Raw genomic sequence first — 24,847 nt, 5'->3', positions numbered from 1 at the left:
AATAAAAATGTACATGCTTATAATACGCGTTGAAGAAATAATTTTCACGCCCCATCTAAATTTGAACATAGACTAACCTACGAGGATTTAACTATAGTAACACCGCAAAATGATGCAGTGGGTCACAGTCTGAATACTTACAAAGTTCTGTAGTACACATTCAGCCTGGAAACTGGTTTCTCCTATTACATTGACCGGTACTACAGCTTGAGCCCTCTTAATTCCTCCTCTTGCTAGAATCATATTGCAAAGAAAACGGTTATTCCCCAGTAGCACAATTGGTGGGCCGATGTCGATCAACATGAGATTTGTTGGTGGGATGGATGTCGGTGTCGAAGTGGATCGATGGAGAATGGCAAACATTTTGCCGACATTGGCCAAGATCGGCAAATCTATGTCGATCGACATTGGCGTCCGTGTTGATCTATGTGGGTCCCAGGTGGATTCTTCCAGATCAATGTTGGTCCGATCCAGTGGTTGTCATTAATCCCCATCTAGATCTGCCGTATATCAACATCACCGATCTTGGTCCCTGGTTGAACAATACCTTCGTATGTGGGATCAATGTCGGCCCATCTAGATCTGCCTCATACCCAGGTCGTCGTTCTAGCTCCCTAGATGACCTATGTGGGACCTATGTTGAACCACCCAGATCTTCTCTGAACCCACAGCTCCCATAGTTGATCGATGTGGGTCTATATGGGATCCATGTCGGCCCATCTAGACATTCCCTATACCCACATCGTCGTTCTAGCTCTTTTTTTGACCGGTGCGGATCTATGTTGAACCACCCAGATTTGTTGTGCTTAGCCTTGTTGCTGAACAGATTTTGAACAATACAGTCGAGGGTTGTTTGTAATTTGGGATAGATTGATTCAAACATAATGTGTGTAGAATATTAACTTTAATTGGATCATGTACTGTAAATTCTTATCATTGCTTCATTATGGTTCCTTAAATTCTCCTTAGCACATTCCTCATACGTCATGTACAAAAAAGAGCTTTTATTACTCGCTGCATCAGTTTGCAGTTTGCTTCTAGCTGAGCAGATATGAAATTTATACAGCCACTTCTGTTAACCTTGACAGTTGCTTGTGTTTCCGTATACAATATATGACGTATCCGTATTACGGATGTATTTCAATCCAATGCCTTCAGCGTCGAATTTTTCATATTGGAATTCCTATAATGTTTTCAACTAATGTTTTCTCTACTGATTGCAATGTTCAAACAATGGAATATGTAAAGAGTATTAATTTTGTTATCAGATACAAATGGGCATAACGTGCTACTAAACAGATAATGGCAAATGTGATCAGCCACTGTTAATCAGCATAACTTCAGAACGAAATGTATCTCAGAATAGCAGTGGAAGCAGTAGATATTTCACTCATATTTTGACTCACAATTCCATAATGAGGTTCGACTCGCTGGAATACACAATGAGCATTTAGGGCCTTGAAAGGTTTGAACCCGAGCCACAGAGAAACCTCGATTTGACTTTACTTTCCGTTTACAAGGTCCGGGTTGTGAACCAATAACGTCCTCCCTTGGGTATTGTAGAGCGCTTGAATCCTAGGGCCTCAAACATTGTACTTTCTAATTATTGTCCACTTGCTAGTATACCAATATTGTTAAATTATTTTCTCTGCTCTTACTTGGTTCTTGGTATAACCTAGGGTTAAATATGAAGGTATAACCGAGGAAACACATTAACTATAAAATTAATCTGAGCTCAGTACAGGAGCGCTAGTGTATGTTGTTATAAGAAATGACTTCTCTCTTTATTTGTAAATCCTTGAGTAAAGATTATTTAGGTTGCTCTACAACTTTGTAAAGTTACCTACTTATCAAACCTATACCATTTGTTTGAATGTTTGTAACCAGTTACCAATTTGATAGTATTACTGATATCATTACCAAATTAGTACTTTGCTGTAAATATTAAACCCATTGCTGTTATCTTAGTATTGCATAATAAGTATTGCACACTAGTCAACCTTGTCTCTCATTTGGTAGATATTTTTGTAATTCTGTTTACTTTTTCTTTCCCTTATGTTAGAAATAAGCTTTATTATTAACAATAATTTTGGTAATGCCTTTAAAATTCAAAATGGATAATAATACCTTGTTATAAAATAGTCATTGGACTATAAGCGGGCATACTCTTGTCATTACGAGAAAGGTAACCTGGAATATAGGGACATCATGTACTCAAATTTTATAATTCACTGTGTTAGAGTTTGCTGTTAGATGACCTTGTCCCTCACTGTTGTTGTAATGAAAGGTATTGTGTTGAAATGTCGCCTTATGATAATAATGTTTATCATTAACTGTTATGTTCTACTTAGATACTTCTTTTTTATCGTTCATTCTTGTTAGAGACATGCATTTTCAGCCAATTTATATTAATTCGTTCCACAGTAAAACTTCTTCAATGAAATCCTTTGGGTAATGCTGTAATGGTTGCAATAACATGTATTAATAAGGGAACGTAAGCCCTCTATATGTATTCACCTTCTTAATGATCAGGATGTACATTGTTGTTAATGATCAACTTGTATATTGTTGTGTCTCCCAATAGTGATAATTATTTCATGACTACAGTACATGCCTGAACATAGATAAGAAGGACCAAATGGTTGTACGACCTTTCACCCAAAGGGCTATTCCAAACGACCACGTCAATCCATCCAGGATTGACCTATTTTTAGCTCTGTCGATCTTCAAGTCCGATCTTTGTTTTACACATCTTATAAAACAACATAGCCAGCGATTCATTTCCGTTCTTTTGTTTCCCTTTGCTTTCCTCTCTGGGAATCTACGGAACGCACTAAGTGAATTTGACCTTGGAGGAAAGACCGTTTCGAAACGGAATGCATTTTCTCTTCCTTGATTCGGGGTTTTCTTTACGAGCCTGCTAGGCTATGCCTATTTATGTGCAAGGCTGGTGCATAAGTATGTCACCTCTTTTGTAACGAGAGATAGATTTTGACTTTTTTTCTTTTTCTTGTTTTCTTTTTCTTAAATGAGTCGACGCAAATTTGTTACATAAGGCGTGTAAGCCTGATAGCCGGCTCTCGATTCCTTAATTGTGAACTCCGCGCTCCTTGTGGGGAACGTGGAGGTATTGATGGGACGGAGGAGGCTCGGGATGACTGCATCGGAGAACGAGTTGTTTACTTTTGTTAACCTGGTTGCGTAGGCCTCCAGCCGGCTGAAGCCGACAGAACGGGCTTCAGGGCTGAAGAAGTTATGCATAAATAAATAATATAAATCGTACTGTGCCTTGTGTAACGCAATGGTTACAAACAAGGAAGTGAAAAAATGAGAAAATAAATAAGAAATAAAAAATGATTATTATCAAAAATGTCCTTGGCGAAGCATTTCTGTAGCAAATAAAGCCGGTTGGATTAGCCGTTTACCCACCAGGTTGAAACATGGCGCTAGTGTAGCTTGCTCGAAGCATACTCCCACCTCCCTCCTTCCATTCTCTTTTGTAGCTTCGCACTCCACCTACTCCCTCCTTTTTCTGTCCAAGGTAGACCTTGGACAAGTATTGTATAAGGAGTCGAAAACGGCCTTGATCAGTTCCTGTCTTCATTTCTTCTTCGACTTCCAAGACGATCAGGTGCTCTGGTAGTCTCTGATACTAGTCAGGTATGTGTGGACTCAGAAGATTCACTGAGATTTCCTGTAAGATATAGTTTTCGAACTTAGAATTGGCGACCGGCCTCGCCCTGCACATAGCCTGGGTAAAGCAGACTTCTATGTCCCTTCTGAATAACTTGAATCATTTTAGCGTGACTTTACTTGTTTGTTCTTTCTGTTCTCCTTTTTCTGATTTTTATCCTTTTCCGCGACTTTAAATAGAAGTTAAGAGAATAATGGAATCAAAGTCGTATCTGATAACATAGTCGTTTGGAATAGCCAAGAGACAATACTAGACTCGAATATGGCTCAACTAAGTAATTGTGACCTTAATATTTTTTTGAGAATTTGGTATGTATTGAGAATTTAGTATTTATCTCATTCTGTCTTCTCGCTTGTACTCTTTCTGTATACTATCTTATCATTGTAATAAACTCTACTATTCTGAAATTTATCTCTTCATTGAACTTCCCTGAGTAGAATAGATCCTGGGTAGATTCCGGTACCGACAACGAATTAACTGAGTTACAACTTTGATGCGTTTTCTCTTTCAGCCTTACTTCATACTAGCAAATCTATGAGGATAGGATTATCCGAGAATAAATACGGGATGTATTTATTCACAGCCCCGTCTGGCTGGGTGAAGAAAAAGAGAGAGAAGCGATTCCTAACTCCGTATAACGCAAGGTTCCTGATGAATCTTGTCTTAACCGCAATAATGTGTGCTCACGCTTTGTCACGAACACACACTGTGTGGTTTCTATAACACGTTTTAGTTATAGTGGAGTCCCCGGGATGTTAGTATTTGGCCACCGGTTTCCAATCGGCGGCCCGCGCTAACCATTGAACCCCCAATAATCGTAACAGTTGGTGGGGTCTCGCTGGGTATGAGCGGTGGAGTTCTACCGCTAACCCCCACTATACCATAACAATACATTACGCCCCTTGACGTATATTTCATGTATCCACTCAAGATCTATTATACAAAGGCTATGGAAAACTGGCTTTCAAATCACTCTGGATGGATAGTTCGCAATTTAGAAGTCGCTTCACTGTTTTCAGAGTGTTATGTCCGAGCTGCTACGTTGGAAATTCCAATAAGTGGCTACAAAAAAAAACTGGTATTTATCCTTTCAAACCGGATATATTTACTAACGCTCAGTTTCTTGCATTGGAGCAGGAGGCAAGAGAGCATCAAGAAATAGTTGTGGAGGTAATAGCAAGCAGGCCAGGACTTTATTCAAACACTAACAGAAATGTGCTTCCCAATAATCCGGAAGCTGGTAGGGCAGTCCCAATGATGATTCCCTCAACTTCAAAAAGAGCTGGGCCTGCATAATTGGTCACTGTTTCACCGCGCAAAGGAACAATGATGGAATCAGATAAGAAGAAAAGGAAACAGGAATCAATCGAACAAGGCATTGTTCAGTCTATATTGCGTAGGAAACGTCATTTTCAAGAAACGCAGGAACAACCATCTACTGCTGCTAGACCATTTACTTCTGGAACAAAAACATCGTAGAAGTTTATTGGTCCCGGACAAAGGATGAGAAGAATTCTTCAAGCTCATCAACCAAAAATGACACAGAAGCTACACCAGTACATGTTTCGACTGATAAGGAAGACAGCAACAATAACGCCACATGCCAATGTGTGGACAGCTATTCTCACAGGATAAGATGGCAAGAAAATATATTTATTGCATTAAGTGTTTTCTGTGGTGTCACGACGAGTGGTCTTCAGGTAAAGAGCGTAAATAGTTTAACTGTGATATAAGTTTGTATGGATTAATGTGATTCTGAATTTGATTTTGACCGTAGCACCAAAATTAATATTATTTTAAACACAACTTTGCCATTTTGTCTTCACAGTTTCAATACAGTTTTCAGACTTTAGTTTGCCTATTAAACTAAAGCATCCTTGTAAGTGTTAGCAAAATTACAAAACTTAATAAACGGTTTTCGTATTTTCAATATTTCTTCAGCTATTTCTGCTTCTTTATATTAGAAGAAACAAAATGGGCGATATCTAAACACTTTTTTAAAGAAAAGAATGGCATTTTGTAGTTTTTATATTTTTTATTAATAACTAAAGTAAATATAGTTTTTCGACATTTTGTTTAACACTTGCCTAAACGAAATGTATATAGTAACTATAAGTGGTACAATAACAGATTTTCTCCTAACTACCTTGCTAGAAAAACGAAAAATAGAATAGGGGACGATATTTATGAATTTGATCTTATTCATTTTACCTTTATATAGTATCATTTTTATATAGTATTCTTTTCACCTTTATATTCCATGAGAGGTTGTTTTTATTTTAAAAAGAAACAAATAAAATTAATCATAATGTAAAATTTAGAGAAATAATATAATAAGGTTTCAAGTATCTTCATTACAAAATATTTGTGATAACGATCTTAAATTGTTACAGATCCGGAAGCGGGTTTTATAATTTATAACGGAACCGATGCTTTGCCTGGTAAGTAAAATACTTCCTCATTAAACTTTATTAGTACACTTTTACGGATAGCAAATAATAATCAACACAATAATAATAAACACTTCGTAAGAAATACTAGATACGGAGTATATAATAAAGATTGCTAATGCTTTGTAATATATAGTTTAATCCGTATTTTTGCTTAGCTCACAAAGTCAACGGTTCAAACTATTACACGTGTTTGCTCAAATTCATAGACAGTTATTAAAGTTGGGGAATTAAATATAGAGGCTGCATTAGCGAGTACGTGTGTAAGGCACAGACCTACCCAAAATGTTTGAAAACAAATAAGCGCTGAAAGATACAACAAAGAGTAAATACATTTTTATCTACTTATATTAATGATAGATAACTATTAAAGAAATAGCACCGACCATTAATGTAAAACTAATTTTCTACTCTAATTAATCAATAAAATATGTATATATGTTCATAAGCGAAGAACCCAACATTAAAATTTTAAAGTCGATCCTGCTGAAAGTACCAAAATTTCTCTAAAGTAATAACTATTTAACGTTTGTTGTTTTAATCAAGTACTATTGCTTTATATAATATAACTGGTTTAACATAATATAAGGTAAATATCCTTCCTTACGAACAATTCTAAATCCAGGCTCTAAGATAAATGATATTGCTTTAATATGCTGAATTAATTACTTAATTAATATTACATTATTAATACAAATTTGAGAAAATTCTTTCTAACAATCATTTCGTATCGACATACATGAGCACGTTGGACTCTTACTGTTCTAAGCGTCAAAGAAATTAGTTTATCTTACGTATTGTGTACACGATTCCAAAAGTTCATACATACCTTTAATTCTCCCTTTCTTTCATTATTAGCCACCCCGAAAAACATAGTCGTTCTTTTGGTCCAAAATTACAAAGGCAATGCACCAAATATCAATTTGGTTACAATAATATCAGTGAGGCTAACTCCAAATAAGAGAATAAGTAAAAATGTCAAGAATGGCGATTTTATTGTCGTGAGAGCAATACATGACATGAAAAGTTATAAAATGATCGTACGAAAGCAACTCGAACGAGATGAAATGTAACAAATAGGTAGCAGAGAAAAAGCAGCTTCTTTACTTTTTCCAAGAAAAAAAGAACTCACTAAAAATGGTTGCGTAATATAAATGTTTAATATGAAATACAAACGCAAAAAACACGTCCAAACTAAATGAAAAAGAGAGAGAATCACAGACTAAGGGTGACTAGTGGCGTAGCAGAATTGCTAGCCACCCATGAAATATAATGTGCCCTAGTTAATAATCCAATTGTTATGGTAATAATAATAATAATAATTTATTTATTATAAATGATTGGGACCACAGCCGAAGCCATAATGGTCATGGTAATGTACATAATGATATACAATTATGTACAATAAAATTTTACAAGAAAAAAGACAACCAAACAAAAAGAAATTAAAATACATGAAATCATCACAGCCAAATACAGAACAAAGTAAATAAAGAAAATTTATCACCAGTTGGATACAAACTAAATTATAAAATAAAATTTCAAACATATCCTCAGTTCAATAGATATTCAATTAAGCAGGATGTATTACTAATAATTACATATGTTGATCATAAAAGTAAACAAATACGAAAAATATTAGTGATAGAACACATGGACAAATATAAACCATATTAATAAAAAGAAAAAGATGAAAATTCAATAGACAATATACAAACTAAGGTTGAATTTTGTATATTTATTAAATATAACAATCCAAAAACTGTCTTCTAAGCACTGTAAAATTCGGACCAAAGAAATCAATTTTAAGTGACTTTTTATTTATGTTGTCAACGCAAATAAATGATGGAGAACCAACTAATTTACTATTACACAATATAGAACGGTGAGCCCTAGATTTGTACTGGGGGAACTTTAATATACAAATATTCAATTAAGTTCGGTCTAGCATGTATTATGTCATGAATAAATTTAATTTGCCTTAAATTACGTCCAACTTCAAGAACAAGTAAATCCACTTTGGCAAGAATCTCTCTATTAGTCAGATCGTATAATTTAAATTTATATTTTAACCAGGCCAAGAAGGAAATCTGGACTGACTCCAGAACTTGAGTAATACTCGAAAGATTAAGGTTCCAGATTAAACAGGCAAATTTAAAGTGAGATCGAACATATGCACAATATAAGCTTTTGCATGTTATAATATCTTTAAAATCTCTAGCAACCCATTTGATGAGTCCCAGATTCCTTCTAGCCTTGGAAACCATGGTAGAAACATGATGGTCAAAAAATAATTTAGAATCCATCATAACACCTAAGTCTTTGTTAATTGATACAGGTTGAATTCTATGCTGGTATATTGAGTATGAAAAGTACGATATATTCGTTTTCCTGGAGAACGCTATACTTTTTATTTTATTCATATTCAAGGGAAGTAAATTTTGTACAGACCATTGATAGACTGAGGTAATATCAGCTTGTAATTTAAGGTGATCATAATTACTTGCTATTTCAGAAAATATCTTCAGATCTTCAGCGTACAGTAAAAAAGGACATTTCAAATAATTACCAATATCATTCACATATATTAAAAATAATAATGGACCCAAGTTGGATCCTTGAGGAACACCCGAAGAAATCTTGTACACAGATGACTTACAACCCATATATCTAACTACAAATTTACAATCAAACAAGTAGGAAGCGAACCAATGTATCAAGGATTTAGGAATTTCAAAGAAATGAAGTTCGTTAAGAAGAATATGATGAGATATTTTATCAAAGGCTTTGGCAAAGTCAAAATAGATAGTATCAACTTGACCACGATTATGCCCAACATGAGAAACTAAAGTCAAAAATTTATTCAAATTTAGATCAGTTGATTTACCCTTCAAAAAACCGTACTGTTCAGGTATAATAGAATGTTCGACGGCACTATAAAGATAATTGTAAATAAGCTGATAAAAAATTTTAGGTATGGCATCAAGAATAGAAATAAGTCTATAATCAGTTACGAACCTTCAATCAGTTTTCGGAATTGGAGTTACAACAACAGTTTTCCATACATTAGGATAGAAATGAGATGCTAAACTCCAATTAAACAATGATGTCAAAATTGGTGAAATTAATTCAAATATGCTTTTAATTATAAAAATCGGAATTAGATCAAGACATACAGAAGTTTTAACATTTAAAGATTTAATAACATCAATTACCTGTTTAGTAGAAAAAAATATTGGATCACTACGAAATTGACTGGCCATAAAAGTAACATTATCATCAAACAGATTAATATCATCTTTATGATAAACAGCTGCAAATTGTTTAGCCATAGCTTCTGATATCAGTTGAGGATCGGAGAGAAATTCGTCGTCAACTAATATTGTCTTTTGTCCATCTTTAGCATTTATTTTATTATTCTTATACTTTCAAAATCTTTTATGATTATTTTCTAAACTATTCTCAATCTCATTATAATAATTAGTTTTATCAATAGTAAGTTGCTTGTTAAAATCAAAACGAAATTTAGAGAATACATTATAATCTTGAAAAGATTGGGTTCTTTTGTACTTCTTGTGAGCATTATTCTTTTTCTTAAGCAAGTAAATTAAATTACGAGAATACCATCTCGGATATCTAGAAATTGATTTGGTTACTAAAGGAACATTATTCCTAATTGCATTCATTATACATCATTAATATTGTGAGCAACAGAATCAATATCTGTAATCAACAAAATATTGGCCCAGGGAAACCCTTCGATTTCTTTATATAAAGAAAGATAATCACCCTTTTGATATAACAAAAAGCTATCTCTTGGTATCTCTCGTATTAGAGATAATAATTTAACAGTAATCTCAATCGGATCATGATACTGATCAGGCGGGACCAAAGATAATACTGAATTATTAGATTGAACATAAGTATTGTAAAGAATTAAATCAAGACCAGATGTCCCTGAAGCAACGTTCAAATACATATCATCTAAAAAATTAAATAGAATTTTAGCCTTGGTTTTAGAATAATAGTTTATATCATTAGATACATTCTATTCGTCCAGTCAACTTTGGATACATTAAAATCACCAATAATCACTGCTTCATAGTTCAAAGAGTTCACTTAGGAAACAATATAATTAAGATAATTCATAAAATTTGTAACTTAATAACTTGGATGAAAATAACAGCATGCAACTAATATTTTTTTTTCCATTAGATGTATCAATCTCAAGCCAAACACTCAATTTCAGATAACAAGTCAAATCTCTTTGACAATTTATATTTGTTTTAACTGCTAACAAACCACCTCCACCTCTGCTACACTGATCAGTAGTATAATTCCTATCGGAGCGAAAGCATTTATAAGTTTCAGGAAAATAATCATCAGTATGCTTCTTATAATTAAACCATGACTCCGTTACAGCAATAATATCAAAAGGGCAGTAGGCAACAGAAGAAAAGAATATATTACTTTTTGTTCTAAGTCCTCGAACATTTTGATACAAAATATGGACTTCCATATTGAATTAGCTGTTGTTATTAACATTATTATAATGATTTTCAGAATTAGTTGTTAAAAGTTTACCATAAAATTGACCAATTAGTATGCCACTGGGCAAATCATGGGATTATTAATAATCCCAAAGTCAGATTCAAACACTTCAACATGAAAAGAGGCATAAGTATCGTACTTAGTTTTTAATCTAGTGCATTTGACATAGGTTACATTTCTATCACTCACAATAGACTCAACGTCACTTTATTTTACTGATGGATCAAATCTAGTAACAAATAATGCCCTTTTTCTACTTTTAGCAACCAAATCAATTTTATCAGGACCACTACCAGAAGTCAACTTACGTTGATTTTTATGTAAGCCATTCTCAAATTCCCTGTATTATCTGTCTCTCTTGGTCTTTTATTCTCTAATCTCCTTTTATTACGTGAAATAACTTGAACCCATTGATCTTTGTTCGCATGAAACTCAACTTCTTCCTGATTAGAGTCAACAAATTGTATATTCTCATTTCTAATTAATTCTGGGAAATGATCAGGACACTTATATCTACAACCTTAGGATTTTTATGAGAAGGTTCAACTGATACCTTCCTCGAACAATTACAAGATTTATTCACAAGTAATTCATTAAGTTTTTTCATTTTGAGACCTTAATTGCACAATTTCCTCTTTCAAACTTTCAAATTCCTTTAAAAATATTCTCTTCAGATCATTCAGTTTATTTTCAAAAATTTTCTCCAGAGAATCTTCAAAATTTGACTTTTCAAAATCACCAAAATTACTCTCTTTATAAGATATTTCAGAAACCCTTTCGCCCTGTATACAATTATTACTTAAAAATTCAGATAGCTGTTTGGAACTACTGTCCATAATAATAATAATAATAATAATAATAATAATAATAATAATAATAATAATAATAATAATAATAATAATAATAATAATAATAATAATAATAATAATAATAATTATTATTATTATTATTATTATTATTATTATTATTATTATTATTATTATTATTAAAGACTCTTTTACTTTTCAAAATATCTGCCTCTTCCTAAGAACATGAGTAGTGATCAGGCATGCTCAGTTTTGACCTTTGACCCTTAGGCCCGTCCTAAACCAGTGTGTTCAAAGTAGCAAGGCACATCCATTCTCTTAGATTACTGTCTGAATATGTATAAACATTATAAAACATGATTTTTTGATGATTTGCCAGGTATTGAGTGAAGCGTTCGTGTATTGGTTAGTAATTTTGGACTCCGACCACCGTTGGCTATGAACTGAGGCTGAAATCTAATAAGGATTGCTGATGCTTTATAATCAATGATTGAAGTTCTCATAGGAAAAATGAATATTGGACTCTACGTGAACGTTGTTATTGAAGACATGATGATGCTCAGATTCATCGATTCGGTCTTAGTTGCTAAGGGGTATAAAGCATTTTGTATTTCTTTGAAAGACGTAGTATGGGAATTCGTATATTGAAGTCCCCATAGAAATTGAAGCTTGGCTTGGGTTCCACGTTAAAGTTGTTATTCTAAGAACTTCATCATCGAAATTTATGTTACTATAATATATAATGCTGACATTACTGATTATTATTTTGAGAACGTGATAAGGGTTGATTCGAATCACGTCCCCATAGGAATTGAATATTGCTATCACTAGTTTGGAAGTCACATTTTTTACACGAATCACCGGATCAGGTTATATCATATTTATTTGAAGTCGTAGAACGAGAATTCATATACTCAAGTAGAATATTTCGAAGACGTAATTGGAAGGGAACATGTAATTGAGTTCACAAAAAAAAATGCTTGTGATTAATGTATGATGACAATACGTTCTTAAACCCATTTAAAACCAAATTATTGTTTGTCGAATTTAATCTTGGTTCCCGCCAGGTAGGTAGAAATAAAGGTAAATAACATATTTAAATACACTATAGTTCACGAAAATGTCAAGGACCCCTAATTTGTTAATGTTCCATCTTTGGAACAACGGGCCTGAAAGGGTACAGGTTTCTGAAAGAAAATATTTCAATGTAGCCAGGGGAAAGGAAACGGCCTGAAACATATATGTTAGGTACCACCCTGGCATTTGCTTGGTGTGAACTAAGAAAACCTCATTGAGGATGTCTGGTCTGAAAAGCTTCTTACACTTTTTCGACCAAGAGCCTGCACCGTGAATCGATCCTGGTACCGCTGGCAGTCTATCTGAAATAAAACAGTATTTCTAGAAATAAATAAAATCCATACAAAGTTGTAAAATACACATTTAAAATAGAAAACAACAAAATATTTATTTATTTACAAGCTACGAGATACAGCTCAAAGGCCATTTTACACTCGAGTGATCAACATAATGATAACATTGGGGAAGGAAGTGACAGGAAGGTGGTCAGGGCCTGCAAAATTGTGTAGGCTGCTGAAGATTCCCCTACAGTACACATAACTATATAATATAATTTTATCTATGATCAAAATTTACTGTTTTTGTTTCACTGCAGTAAAGTGAAATCAATAATAAATGTTACAAAATGTAATCAGACATTCCTAACAACTCCTACATATAGGTAATTAAATTTGCGATCCAATGAATGAGCAATCAAGTCACCTGCAACTCTATTTGGCTGTCATCCTTCAACTGAAAAAGAGCTCCTTTGTTCTAACCGGTTAGTGTACACGCCTTTGGCATGGGAGACCGGTTTCGATCCCTGCGAGAGTTAATGCGGTTCGGATTCTACTTTAATGAGTAGGCCAATTCACAGATAGCCTCGCTGCTGACAGGAACGTCAAATTCACAATCAACTCAACTCAACTGAAAAGCATACTGCGTGGATGTAACAATTAAATCAATTTTTTGTGTGTAAATTTACCCTCCTCCATGAGAACAATAAATTTCGACTGCAGGCGTAAAATGCCCTCAAAAGCGGCGCAAATAGCATCAAATAATAATACGCGCATAAAATGTACGACACAATTACTAATTCATGCAATAAAATTACCATATTCCATAGCTTTATGGGTACATTAAGGCCCGTTGTTCCAATAATGGAACATACAAAACGCAAACTCCATGTACCCGTTTTGCCCGTTGTTCCAATCTTGGAACATTCAAAATTATAACACGCGTTTTTACTAATAACAATCATAATCAATTGTTGCATTTCACATGCACTGAAAACTTTATACTTCTCCTACCCAAATAGTATTATATAGGTAGAAAATTCACAAATAAACATAAAATTCACATACCTCCTTCGAGACGTGATAATTGGTTCTTATTCAACGCAACTAATATGGATAGAACACATCGTTCGCGCCAATTCAAGACAAAGATACGTCTTTTGCTAAAACATTGGTGCCAAATGAAGAAGTCCATACAAAATTGCTACCTTTATTCACGTAATATGAAAAATAAAAGTAAAGTAAAAAATGTTCCAATTTTGGAACAACGGGATCAAATGGGTTAAATATTTGAAGACGCGGATAGAAATTGGATGCTGTTTTGATTAATTTTTGAAAGTCACATTTTTGCCTGAAGTTCATGTGAAAATGCTTAGTTCTTAGGTTTCGTTGAATAAAGCTTCGATTTTTGTTACGACATGTTTTTGACAATTTCACGTTTTTTTAGTCGAAGGTATTGGTTCACTTGATATCCGTGTTTGTTTTAAACTAGCGCGCGAAATTTGTGAGTGTAGTCTTCAATGAGAAATGTCCAAGTTTGTTTCTATGTGCTCATCTGACTACAACTGCATCTGTATATTAAAATAGGTATGCCTTACGTCCCATGAATAAACATAAGTTACATCATATATCATAATAATACCTGAATTTGATTACTCAGTCTGGGGCAAACATTTTTATCCGAAAAGTGTGTCCTTGAAAATGATGGGATACGTATTGTCCGAGTTTTCAATTTACCTAACAGTTTCCGAACAAATGAGTCGGTTCAAACAATTCTGCCAACTTTGTAGCTTTTATATTACAAAATATGTTGTAAATTACGACATTCCGCCCGATACCACGTATAACTTTGGGATTTGTATAGTTATAGCATATCAAATGCAAACATAATTGTCCAGTTCGGATCTCAGCGGAGCCATAGCGTAACCCTTACTTGTTAGCTGAAGGGGACGGTGGCTCAATAATAGACCAGTGCGCTCACATCTATTGCACGGTGTCCTGGCTTTGATCTCTCGCAAGTAAGTTTGTGCTGATGTAACGTCCCATTATTATATATTTCAGCTAAAAGAGACAATAATTAAAGCAAGAGTGTGATGCTAGATGTATGTAAGAGGAAACGAGTTTACACCGTGATACAGTGTAGTAAATGACTGATATTACTCTTGAATTTATAGTTTTTGCCTTGGCTGAGATCAATGGTGAAACTCCATTCGTATGCCTCCCATTCGTCTCTGATAGGTACTAGGTAATAGCAAGAAATCTAAAAATAATCAAAATGAACTACATTAGTATTAAATACATAATTTTCCGCACTGAATTGATGGGGATGAAGAAAGTTGAAGAAAAAGGGGAGAGGGAAAGAGAGAGAGGCAGAGCCAGGTGTGGTCACAGGGGTGATAAATAGCGAGACTTGTAAAATTAATCCAAAATGACCGATATTAGTGACAAACCCATAGATTTCGTGGTCTCTGAGATTAATGGTGAAAGGCAAGCTCACGTTTTCTTTCAAACTAATCCCTACATGAGTTAAAGAACAACCCATAACATAGGTATTATTGAAACATGTAAAATAATGCAAAATGACTGATATTAGTGTTCTATCAATATGTTTTAACGATTATGCTTCGAAACAAGGAGTACGGCAATAGTATTGACGAACTAAATGGTAAAATGTAGAATCATACGTATGTAGTGTTTGTTGAAATCCATTTGATGCATGCTGCGATTGAACCAAAGATGAACATTCTGTCATGATCCACTGTTTACCTAGAATAGTTAATATTCCTATATATATCAATCTAGAGGTCATGTAGCATCACCCTTGGGAATCGGGTGGAAACGAAAATTACGAAACGGAAGATTAAGTAAAAAAAAAAAAAGATACATGGTGGTATCCATCAGAAAATACATTTGATGCTAAGTGTGAACATACACTTGTTTCTCTCCCGTGTTTATTTTATAAATTCGTAAAAATTAATCATTATCGGAGGAGTAATAAACATTTTTAGTACATTTGTGATACTTAAAGTTATACTTTTCGTTTCATTGACATGGCAAAGTTCTGTCTTCCCTTTTTCCCATGTATTAACAGTGTTTTATAACTATTTTGAAATCTATGTACATAGAGTACTTTATAACATTAAGAATGTATTTAAAGAAAACTAAGTGAATATCTTTTTTTTTTCATTTTCGGTAGAATACAAATAAACAAAGACGAGTGTGTACTACTTTTTCTTTCTCCTTATCGTTATTGTCGTTTCTCTTTTAAATACTTATATACATAGTAGTCGAGAGCCAGAATGTGTAAAAGTCTCCAAAATATTGAGTTGGATCAACCCGAGAGAGTAAAAGCAACCGGGATCATAAATACTCTAATCCATTAACCTGATCATTTCAAGACCGCCGGTCGCTTGATGCTAGCTGAAGGTCCCGCCGTACAACCCCATCCCCTATATTGAAGCCAAAAATTAGAATTTCAAATAAAAGGACGTAACTATATTCAAAATATTAATTAATTATTTTTTCTGGTTTTATCTGTAATATGTGTTTACGATTTTGTCTAATCATTCATTAAATAGACCCAACCGGCTTTCGGAAAACTTAAACATTAAGAAGTGACATATTTTTCCTAAATATTTCTGTTTTGCTCTGTATCTCGCCAATGAGTTGACATACGGAAAGAACATCTCTAATAAAATTTGTAGAGCAGAAATTATCTTTCCAACGATACCAATATTGTTACATTTACTTCCACAAATAGCCGTACAGCGAGGTACGTTGGAAGGAAAGTGCACTTTGATTCGATGCTGATTGATGCTCTGAATGGCACCATTGAATTTCAGATCACGTCAGTCGATAAATGTTTCGTTTCGGAGATAATAGCTGATTTTTTCCAATATTTTAAGAACAGTTCAAACTCTCCTTCCTTGTGCTCTCATGCACTGTCATGATTATTTCTGGATCTCCGATCACTTGATACGACCTTGCGTTAGGGTCACAAAATGTTGACCAGATTTAAATTTTTCAAGTTTATTTTTGTATAGTATTTCTACCAGCCGTTGAAAATAATTCCTTATTTCTTTAGCAAAAATGTTTATCTTACCATAATCAAAAAGCAGAAAATATAAATAAGATATGAACCTAAGTAAAGATGTCTCAAATGAGGGCAAACACAATTTAAAGGTGATGTGTACAATCATTGATAACATCGTTGTACACCTGAAAGGCATTTCGTAAATCAAGAATGGTCTGTATTTTCTGAATGATCACTTTAAAAATGTTTATGGATAAACCTCAATAACTCTCTTTGTATTCTGTATGTAATTTATGAGAATATTATATCGAACTTCATTACGTGCTTACTAATTACTGGAAACAAGCAAAACTATAATATTATTCTGCATTATCATATCAAGTCTTCGCAAAATTACATATTTCTTTAGTCTTTTAAATCCTAATTAGATGAATCATTTTCTGGTACATGCTGCTAAGTGCTTATAAGTAAGTATAACCGATATAATACTTCCTACCAATACAGCTATAGGTTTTCGTGCACTCTACTGAAGCCCGCACACATTTGCAATTGTTTGTGTCCCACGTGTTTGCGTATGTTTAGATGTGCAAGATTTTAACTCTGTGCAACTTTTAGTCATAGGCTGCTGAATAGTTTATTTGAGTACAATTTTTCTTTCGTAGATTGCCAAACAAAATGTTCGAGTCGAAGGAAAACAATATTCCAGTCGCTGGCGTGCCGCTAAATGTATGTTTGAAGAAGTGCTCGCTTGATGTGGAGCATTAGAGAAGACTTCATTTTACTGAGATGTTCTGCTTTTTGTGACCGACGAAATCAGCACAGCGAGCACTGATCAAAGACTTTTCTGAATCGGTGTAGAGATTCACCACAAATTCTTATGAACGTGCTATCGTCTCATCATCCACTTTACCAAATCCTAAATTACTAAGCAAGAATGATTTCTGAAATATACATCCCATGCTTTCTGTTTCAAAATTTTTGCGAACTGACTGGTGGTGATTTTTCTGATATTTAAGTAAAATGTGTGCAGACCTTTCTAAACATGGCGTGCTCACGAATTGATGATATATTAGACAATTACAGACAATGTTCTATTAAAGGAGACACAAGATTTAGGCGAAGAACAAGCATTTACTGACAGATCCGGATAAATATTGAAGATCGGGATTGTTCGGTTCCTCAGCATAGAAAAATGTTTTATTCATTTTCCTACAAAAACAAGTCTGACCTCGCAGCATTCCTTTCTTTACAGCTGATTAGATTCAGAGGCAAACATTGAAAGACGAACAGTTAGTAATCACATCGAGCAGATTTACAGACTTACTTGACCTGACCTTGACCTTACCTTTTTGTAATATAATCCGGAATAGGCTAAGAGGAGGATAATACTTCACACATACCACTCTTTCAGCTGGGGGTATAAACAGCTGGTCATTGACTCGAGAAACACCGATGCATAGTGGAATAGAAGACATAAAAGACGAACATAACCTAATTTTTTCAAAGTAAATGTTGTATGATAAGTAACACTGACCTACTTTGACAAAACCACAAGGCTTAAAACACAGTATGAATTTATATGTCCGTGAAACTGGCCCCACCCACATCGGCACAAATTTTAAAACATATGCCAAAAATTAGTGCTCAATTAGTGCTGACGACCTGTAATGTTAAAAAAAATTGTGCCGTTACACAGACTTCAAAAAACAAAAAAAAAATCTGGGTGGGGCTAGGTTCACGCTAGCCCCACCCACTTAACCGATCGAGATGAAACCTATACCGAAGGTTAGTATTAAATTAGTGCTGTCGATACCACATAAAAAGAAAATTAGTGCTATTATCAGAAGGCCAAACTATATTCGAAAATTTTCAATGGCGGCATCATCAAAGAAAACCAAAGATCCCTCATTTTTATGATAAGATATATAGCACGAATCTTCTTTCTATGCAGTATCGTCTTCACTAATTTAGCACTAATTTTTGGCATAGTTTACAAAATTACTGTTCCATAATTAAAAGTGGGTGGGGCTGACTTCACGTGAAGCTGGCCCCACCCACAGCGGCACTAATTTTGAAACATATGACAAAAGTTAGGGCCGAATTAGTGCTGACAACCTGTAATGTTAAAAAAAATAGTGCTGTTAACAAACGTCAAAAAACAAAAACGATTTTGGGTGGGGCTAGGTTCACGCTAGCCCCACCCACTCAACCGAGTGAGATGAAACCTATACACAATGTTAGTGGTAAATTAGTGTTGTCGATACCGCATAAAAAGAAACTTAGTGCCACTATCACTAGGCCAAATATATTCGAAAATTAATATGGCGGCATCATCAAAGAAAATATTCGATCCTCATTTTTATCATACCATACTTAGCACTAACTTTTTTCCTATGCTTTATCGTCAGCACTAATATAGCACTACTTTTTGGCATAGTTTTCAAATTTAGTGCTGTTACACAAACGACAAAAGCGGCACTAATATTTTCGTTATTTCTGCCAAGTTAACGCTGTTTTCAAAGGTTTTGTATTTACTTGTAGCACCTACATTAATAAATCAGGAACGGTAGGTTGTTGTGCATTAAGAAGCACTAACAATTGCGCTGGAAGGGATCATCAGTGCTTTTGATTTTGGTGGAAATTTAACGGAACGAAAACTTCCCCACGGATTTCTTATGGAGTTTCGTGACATGTAATTAGCCATATCTACATCAATAGTTGTGCATTTACGAAACTATGTGTGTTTTGTAGAAGCACAAACGATGCATGAACGAATGAATCTTACTTTCCGTTAGTGCTTAAAATGGGAGCCAAATTCGCGCTGGTCCCAAATATTTTTCTACTTGTAGAGCTTACACTAATGGAGCGCTAACGTTAGTTGTCGGTGCACTAGAAAGCACTAACGATTGACACTAAGTTTTTCATTAGTACTTGAAATTTCAGGTGCAGTACTTGCAATTTAGCGCAACAAAAGGTTTTTATTTGTAGCTCCTATAGTAATAAAGCATTAATGATAGGCGTTAATGCACTAAGAATCATTAACGATGCATTAGCGATTGACACTAAATTTATCGTTAGTTCGTGATGTGGTGGTTATGTTCAGGGACGTCGTTATTTCTTCTTAATGAAAGTGTTAGAAGGAAAACCCTTCGTGGAACAATTTCTCGCTGCTACAGATACTTCAACCACTAACGAATGACACTAAGTTTCTCATTAGTACTTGAAATTTCAGGTGCAGTACTTGAAATTTAGCGCAACAAAAGGTTTTTATTTGTAGCTCCTATAGTAATAAAGCATTAATGATAGGCGTTAATTCACTAAGAATCATTAACGATGCATTAGCGATTGACACTAAATTTATCGTTAGTTCGTGATGTGGTGGTTATGTTCAGGGACGTCGTTATTTCTTCTTAATGAAAGTGTTAGAAGGAAAACCCTTCGTGGGACAATTTCTCGCTGCTACAGATACTTCAACCACTAACGGAAAAATTAGAGCCATTCGTTAGCGCATCGTTAGTGCTTCTTAATGCACCAACACGTAACGTTAGTGTTTCATTAGTATAGGTGCAACATGTAAAATACTTTGAGAAATAGTATGAACTTAGGCCCTACTATAAGCACTTAGGAAAAAATTAGTGCGATTCGTTAAGCATCGTTAGTGCTTCTAGAAAAAGTTTCGTTAATGTTTATAAGAAATTTGTGAGGAATTTCTCAGTATATCAAAGTTCCACCACATTTAAAAGCACTCATGACCTCTTCTAGTGCAATCGTTAGTGCAGTGTTAGTGCTTGTTAGTGTAACACCCCTAACGTTTGTGCTTCATTAGTGTAGATGCTAAAACTAAAATATATTTGGAAGTTGGCTTGAACTTTCTCCACTTCAAGAACTAACGAGAAAGTTAGTTTCATTCATTAGTTCTAGAAGACACTAACAGCTTGTATACAATTTGATATTTCTGTAGTTTGTCCCCACCGAGAGCCTTGAAGAAATACCAAAATATGGTAGCAATGACGTTAGTACCTAGTGCGTTTAAGTATTCTAACAATGCACTAACGATTTGTCATTAAGCCCATGTTTCTACGTCAATTTGTATAGATTTGGATATTTCTGAAGTTGCCCTCACCAAAAATCTTGAATAAACCCTAATATGTGGTAGCAGTAACGTTATTGCTTAGTGCGTTTAAGGCACAACGATGCATTAGTGATTACCGTTGACCCTATGTTTCTACGTCAATTTATATGGAATTTGATATTTCTGAAGTTGCCTCCTTCAAAAATCTTGAATAAATCCCAAAATATGATAGCACTAACGTTAGTGTTTCGTGCGTTTAAGTGATCTACTATCGATGTACTAACGATTGCCGTTAACTCCATGTTTCTACGTCAATTTGTATAGATTTGGATATTTCTGAAGTTGCCCCCACCAAAAATCTCCAGTAACTCGTAAACGCTGATAGCACTAACGTTAGTGCTTAGTGCGTTTAAGTGCACTTTCCATGCATTAACGATGTGTGACGTTTAGTATAATTTGGAAGAGCTGGGGGGCCAACTTCAAGCACGTGTATACATAGCAATATTTTTATTTCTATGCGACGTGTTTGAAGTTGCCCTCTCCCTACCTCTACCAAATTACAACAAACGTCGTACATCGTTAGTGCATCGTTAGTACACGTTAGTGCAATCACAATTTACGAGATATTGAAGATTTTTGGTAGGGGCTAACTTCATATGTAGTTATTCTCCCCACTAAAGATGGATTAGTGATTGCCGTTAACCCCATGTTTCTACGTCCATTTGTACGGATTTTGATATTTCTGAAGCAGCCCCAATACCAAAAGTATTCAATAAATCACAAAATATGATGGCACTAACGTTAGTGCTTAGTGCGTTTAAGTGCACTAACGATGCACTAACGACTGCCGTTAACTCCATGTTTCTACATAAATTTGTATGGAATCTGATATTTCTTAAGTTCGCCCCTCAACAAAAATCTTCAATTACTCGTAAACTCAGATAGCACTACCCTTTGTGCTTAGTGCGTTTAAGTGCACTAACAATGCACTAACGATGTGTGACGTTTGGTGTAATTTTGCAGAGATGGGAGCCAACTACAAGCACGTTTATACATAGCACTAATATTCTTTCTATGCGACGTGTCTGAAGTTTGGCTCCCACCTTCCAAATTAAAACAAACGTAGCAATTGTTAGTGCATCATTATCCACTAAACGCACTAAGCACTAACGTTAGTGATATCAGAGTTTACGAGTTATTGAAGATTTTGTTGGGGTCCAACTTCAAAAATATCAAATTCCATATAAATTGACGTAGAAATTTGCGGTTAATGGCAATCCTTAGTGCATCGTTAGTGCGCGTAAACGCATTAAGCACTAACGTTAGTGGTATCAGAGTTTACGAGTTATTGGAGATTTATGGTTGGGGGACAACTCCAGAAATATCCATATCTATAAAAATTGATGTAGAAACATAGGGTTAGCGTGAATCGTTATAGCATTGTTAGTGCATTTAAACGTACTAAGCATTAACGTTAGTGCTACCATATATTGTGATTTATTGAAGATTTTTATTGATGGGCCAACTTCAGAAACATCAAATTCCATACAAGCTGTTAGTGTTTAATAGAAGCACTATGGATATACTAATGAATATCACTAATTTTTTCGGGGGGGAGTTCAAGAAAACCTCGAAAGATATTTTACTTTTAGCACCTACACGAATGGATCACTAGCGTTAGTGGTTGCTGCACTAAGAAGTACTAATGATGCACTTACGATTGCACTAAAGGAGATCATTAGTGCTTTTGAATATGGCGGAAATTTGACGCAATGAAAAATTCAACATACATTTCTTATCTGTGTTCTCTGACATGTAATTGTAATAAATACACTAACAGTGAAGCACTAACGAAATTGTTAGTGTTTCGTACAACCATTAAAGATGCACTAAGGAATGGTACTAATATTTACGTTAGTACTTGAAGTGGGGGCGCAAGGTTCACGCACGGCCTATACTAACGAAACACTAACATTAGGTGTTGGTGCACAAAGAAGAACTAAAAATGCATTAACGATTTCCTTAGAAGAGATTATTAGTGCATATAAACTTGGCGGGAATCAATGCAATGAAAAATTCCCCATACATTTCTTATTTGAATTTCATGACATGTAATTGGCCATAAGTAAACGAATAGTTCAACATTATTGCAACTGTTAGTTTTTTGAAACACTAACGATGTACTAACGAATGCCACTCATTTTTTTAGGGATGGTACCGAGACCGAGACTAGTCTCGGTCTCGTCTCGGTCTCGTCTCGAATTATCGAGACGAGACCGAGACCGAGACGGCATTTTATATACCGAGACGAGACCGAGACCGAGACGGCCTTTTATCTACCGAGACGAGACCGAGACCGAGACGGAGCTCTATAAATCGAGACGAGACCGAGACGAGACTTAGGTCAGTCTCGAAAGTCTCGGTCTCGTCTCGAATATTGATATAGACAACTATTAAGATTGACCTTTACTCAAAATTTCTTTCGTTGCTGTGTTAGGTAATATGGGAACAGTTGACTAATGTTCAGTGGCGTATTTAGGGGGTGGCTATCGGACTGAAGCCCCTCCCGAAATTGATCTGTGATCATTTTTTCGCATTCCACGTACAACACAAATATTTCTTACTCGTTCTCAAGCCTCTCTCGAAACAAAATCCACTGCTGATGTGTATAATCATCTCTGTCTCTCTCTCCCTCTCTCAACACACACACACACACACACACACACACACATGGATATATATATATATATATATATATATATATATATAGGGGCTAAACCATAGTTTGACATTTTATCCAGTGTAAAGGAAGAAGTAGGATTGAAGCCCATTTTATACAGGGTATAGCTGAGCGTCAATGGGAGGTATAACCCCTTTAACACTCCCCTTGGATCCTCGCCTGTATATCATATCTAATATAAGTAAAAGGAAGAGTTTGTCTGTGTGTCTGCGTGCCTGTCTTTCTGATTGCCTGTGTGCGACCTGGGGACCAGACGAGAGTCCAAGAGTTACGAAATTTGGGTGACAAGTATCATGTCCCAGGCCTCAGACCAAGAAGAATCGTTTTTTTTTTTTAATTTTGAATCAGGAGGGGCGTTTACCGGGACATGTAAAAGTAGTAGAAAATGACCGATATTAGTGTCGAATACATAGTTTTCGCAGTCGCTGAGATCAATGATGATACTTCCATTAGCGATGACTTTCAAAGCCAGCTACCAGTGCATGCGGGTCGTGGTTCACTTGCGGGGGAAGGGAGTACCGAGACGTAAAAATAATACAAAACGACCGATATTAGTGTCAAATAGTTTTCGAGTTTTCTGAGATCAATGGTGAAACTCCGATCGCATTAACTCCAAATTCACCTCATTCGGCTGCGGGCCGGAGTTCACAGGAGGGATACCGAGACATGTAAAAGTAATCCAAAATGGCCGATATTAGTGAAAAGTGTATAGTTTTTGCGGTCGCTGAGATCAATGGTGTCACTTCCATTAGCGATGACTTTCAAATCCAGCTACCAGTGCATGCAGGCCGGGGTTCACCTTCTGTGGAGGGGGTACCGAGACATGTAAAAATAATACAAAATGACCGATATTAGTGTCAAATACATAGTTTTTGCGGTTGCTGAGATAGTGATACTCCCACAGGCCTTGACTTCCAAATACTGGTCCCATGCGAAAAATGGGTATTTCATCTAGTTATATATAATAGTCATATATATTAAAAATGCTGAAATTTTTTAACATGCTGTGTGAAATATGGAAAGCGAAATTCTTCTAGATACTCTGCAATACAACTAGATAAACAAGCAATGTTCCAAACGCAACATAAAGTTGTAATTTCTCAAATTGCACTACGTTTGATGTTACATATTTCTGTCAGTTAATTTAGT

The 24,847-nt window shown here is 35.0% G+C and overlaps 1 protein-coding gene across 1 annotated transcript in view; it reads left to right on the top strand.

Moving 5' to 3' along the window:
• The window catches only part of LOC145683304 (brachyurin-like), a 550,784-nt gene that overhangs the window by 125,897 nt on the left and 400,040 nt on the right, over positions 1-24,847 (top strand). The window contains exon 3 of the mRNA XM_081754666.1: positions 6,088-6,135. Coding sequence (XP_081610792.1) covers positions 6,088-6,135 — 48 coding nt within the window. The remainder of the gene's footprint in view (positions 1-6,087; positions 6,136-24,847) is intronic.

This window comes from Thermobia domestica, chromosome 4, assembly GCF_964235325.1.
Source record: "Thermobia domestica chromosome 4, izTheDome1.hap1.1, whole genome shotgun sequence".
NCBI classification, from domain to species: domain Eukaryota; kingdom Metazoa; phylum Arthropoda; class Insecta; order Zygentoma; family Lepismatidae; genus Thermobia; species Thermobia domestica.
Note: the sequence above shows the minus strand (reverse complement) of the source record. Positions and strands in the feature narration are given on the sequence as shown.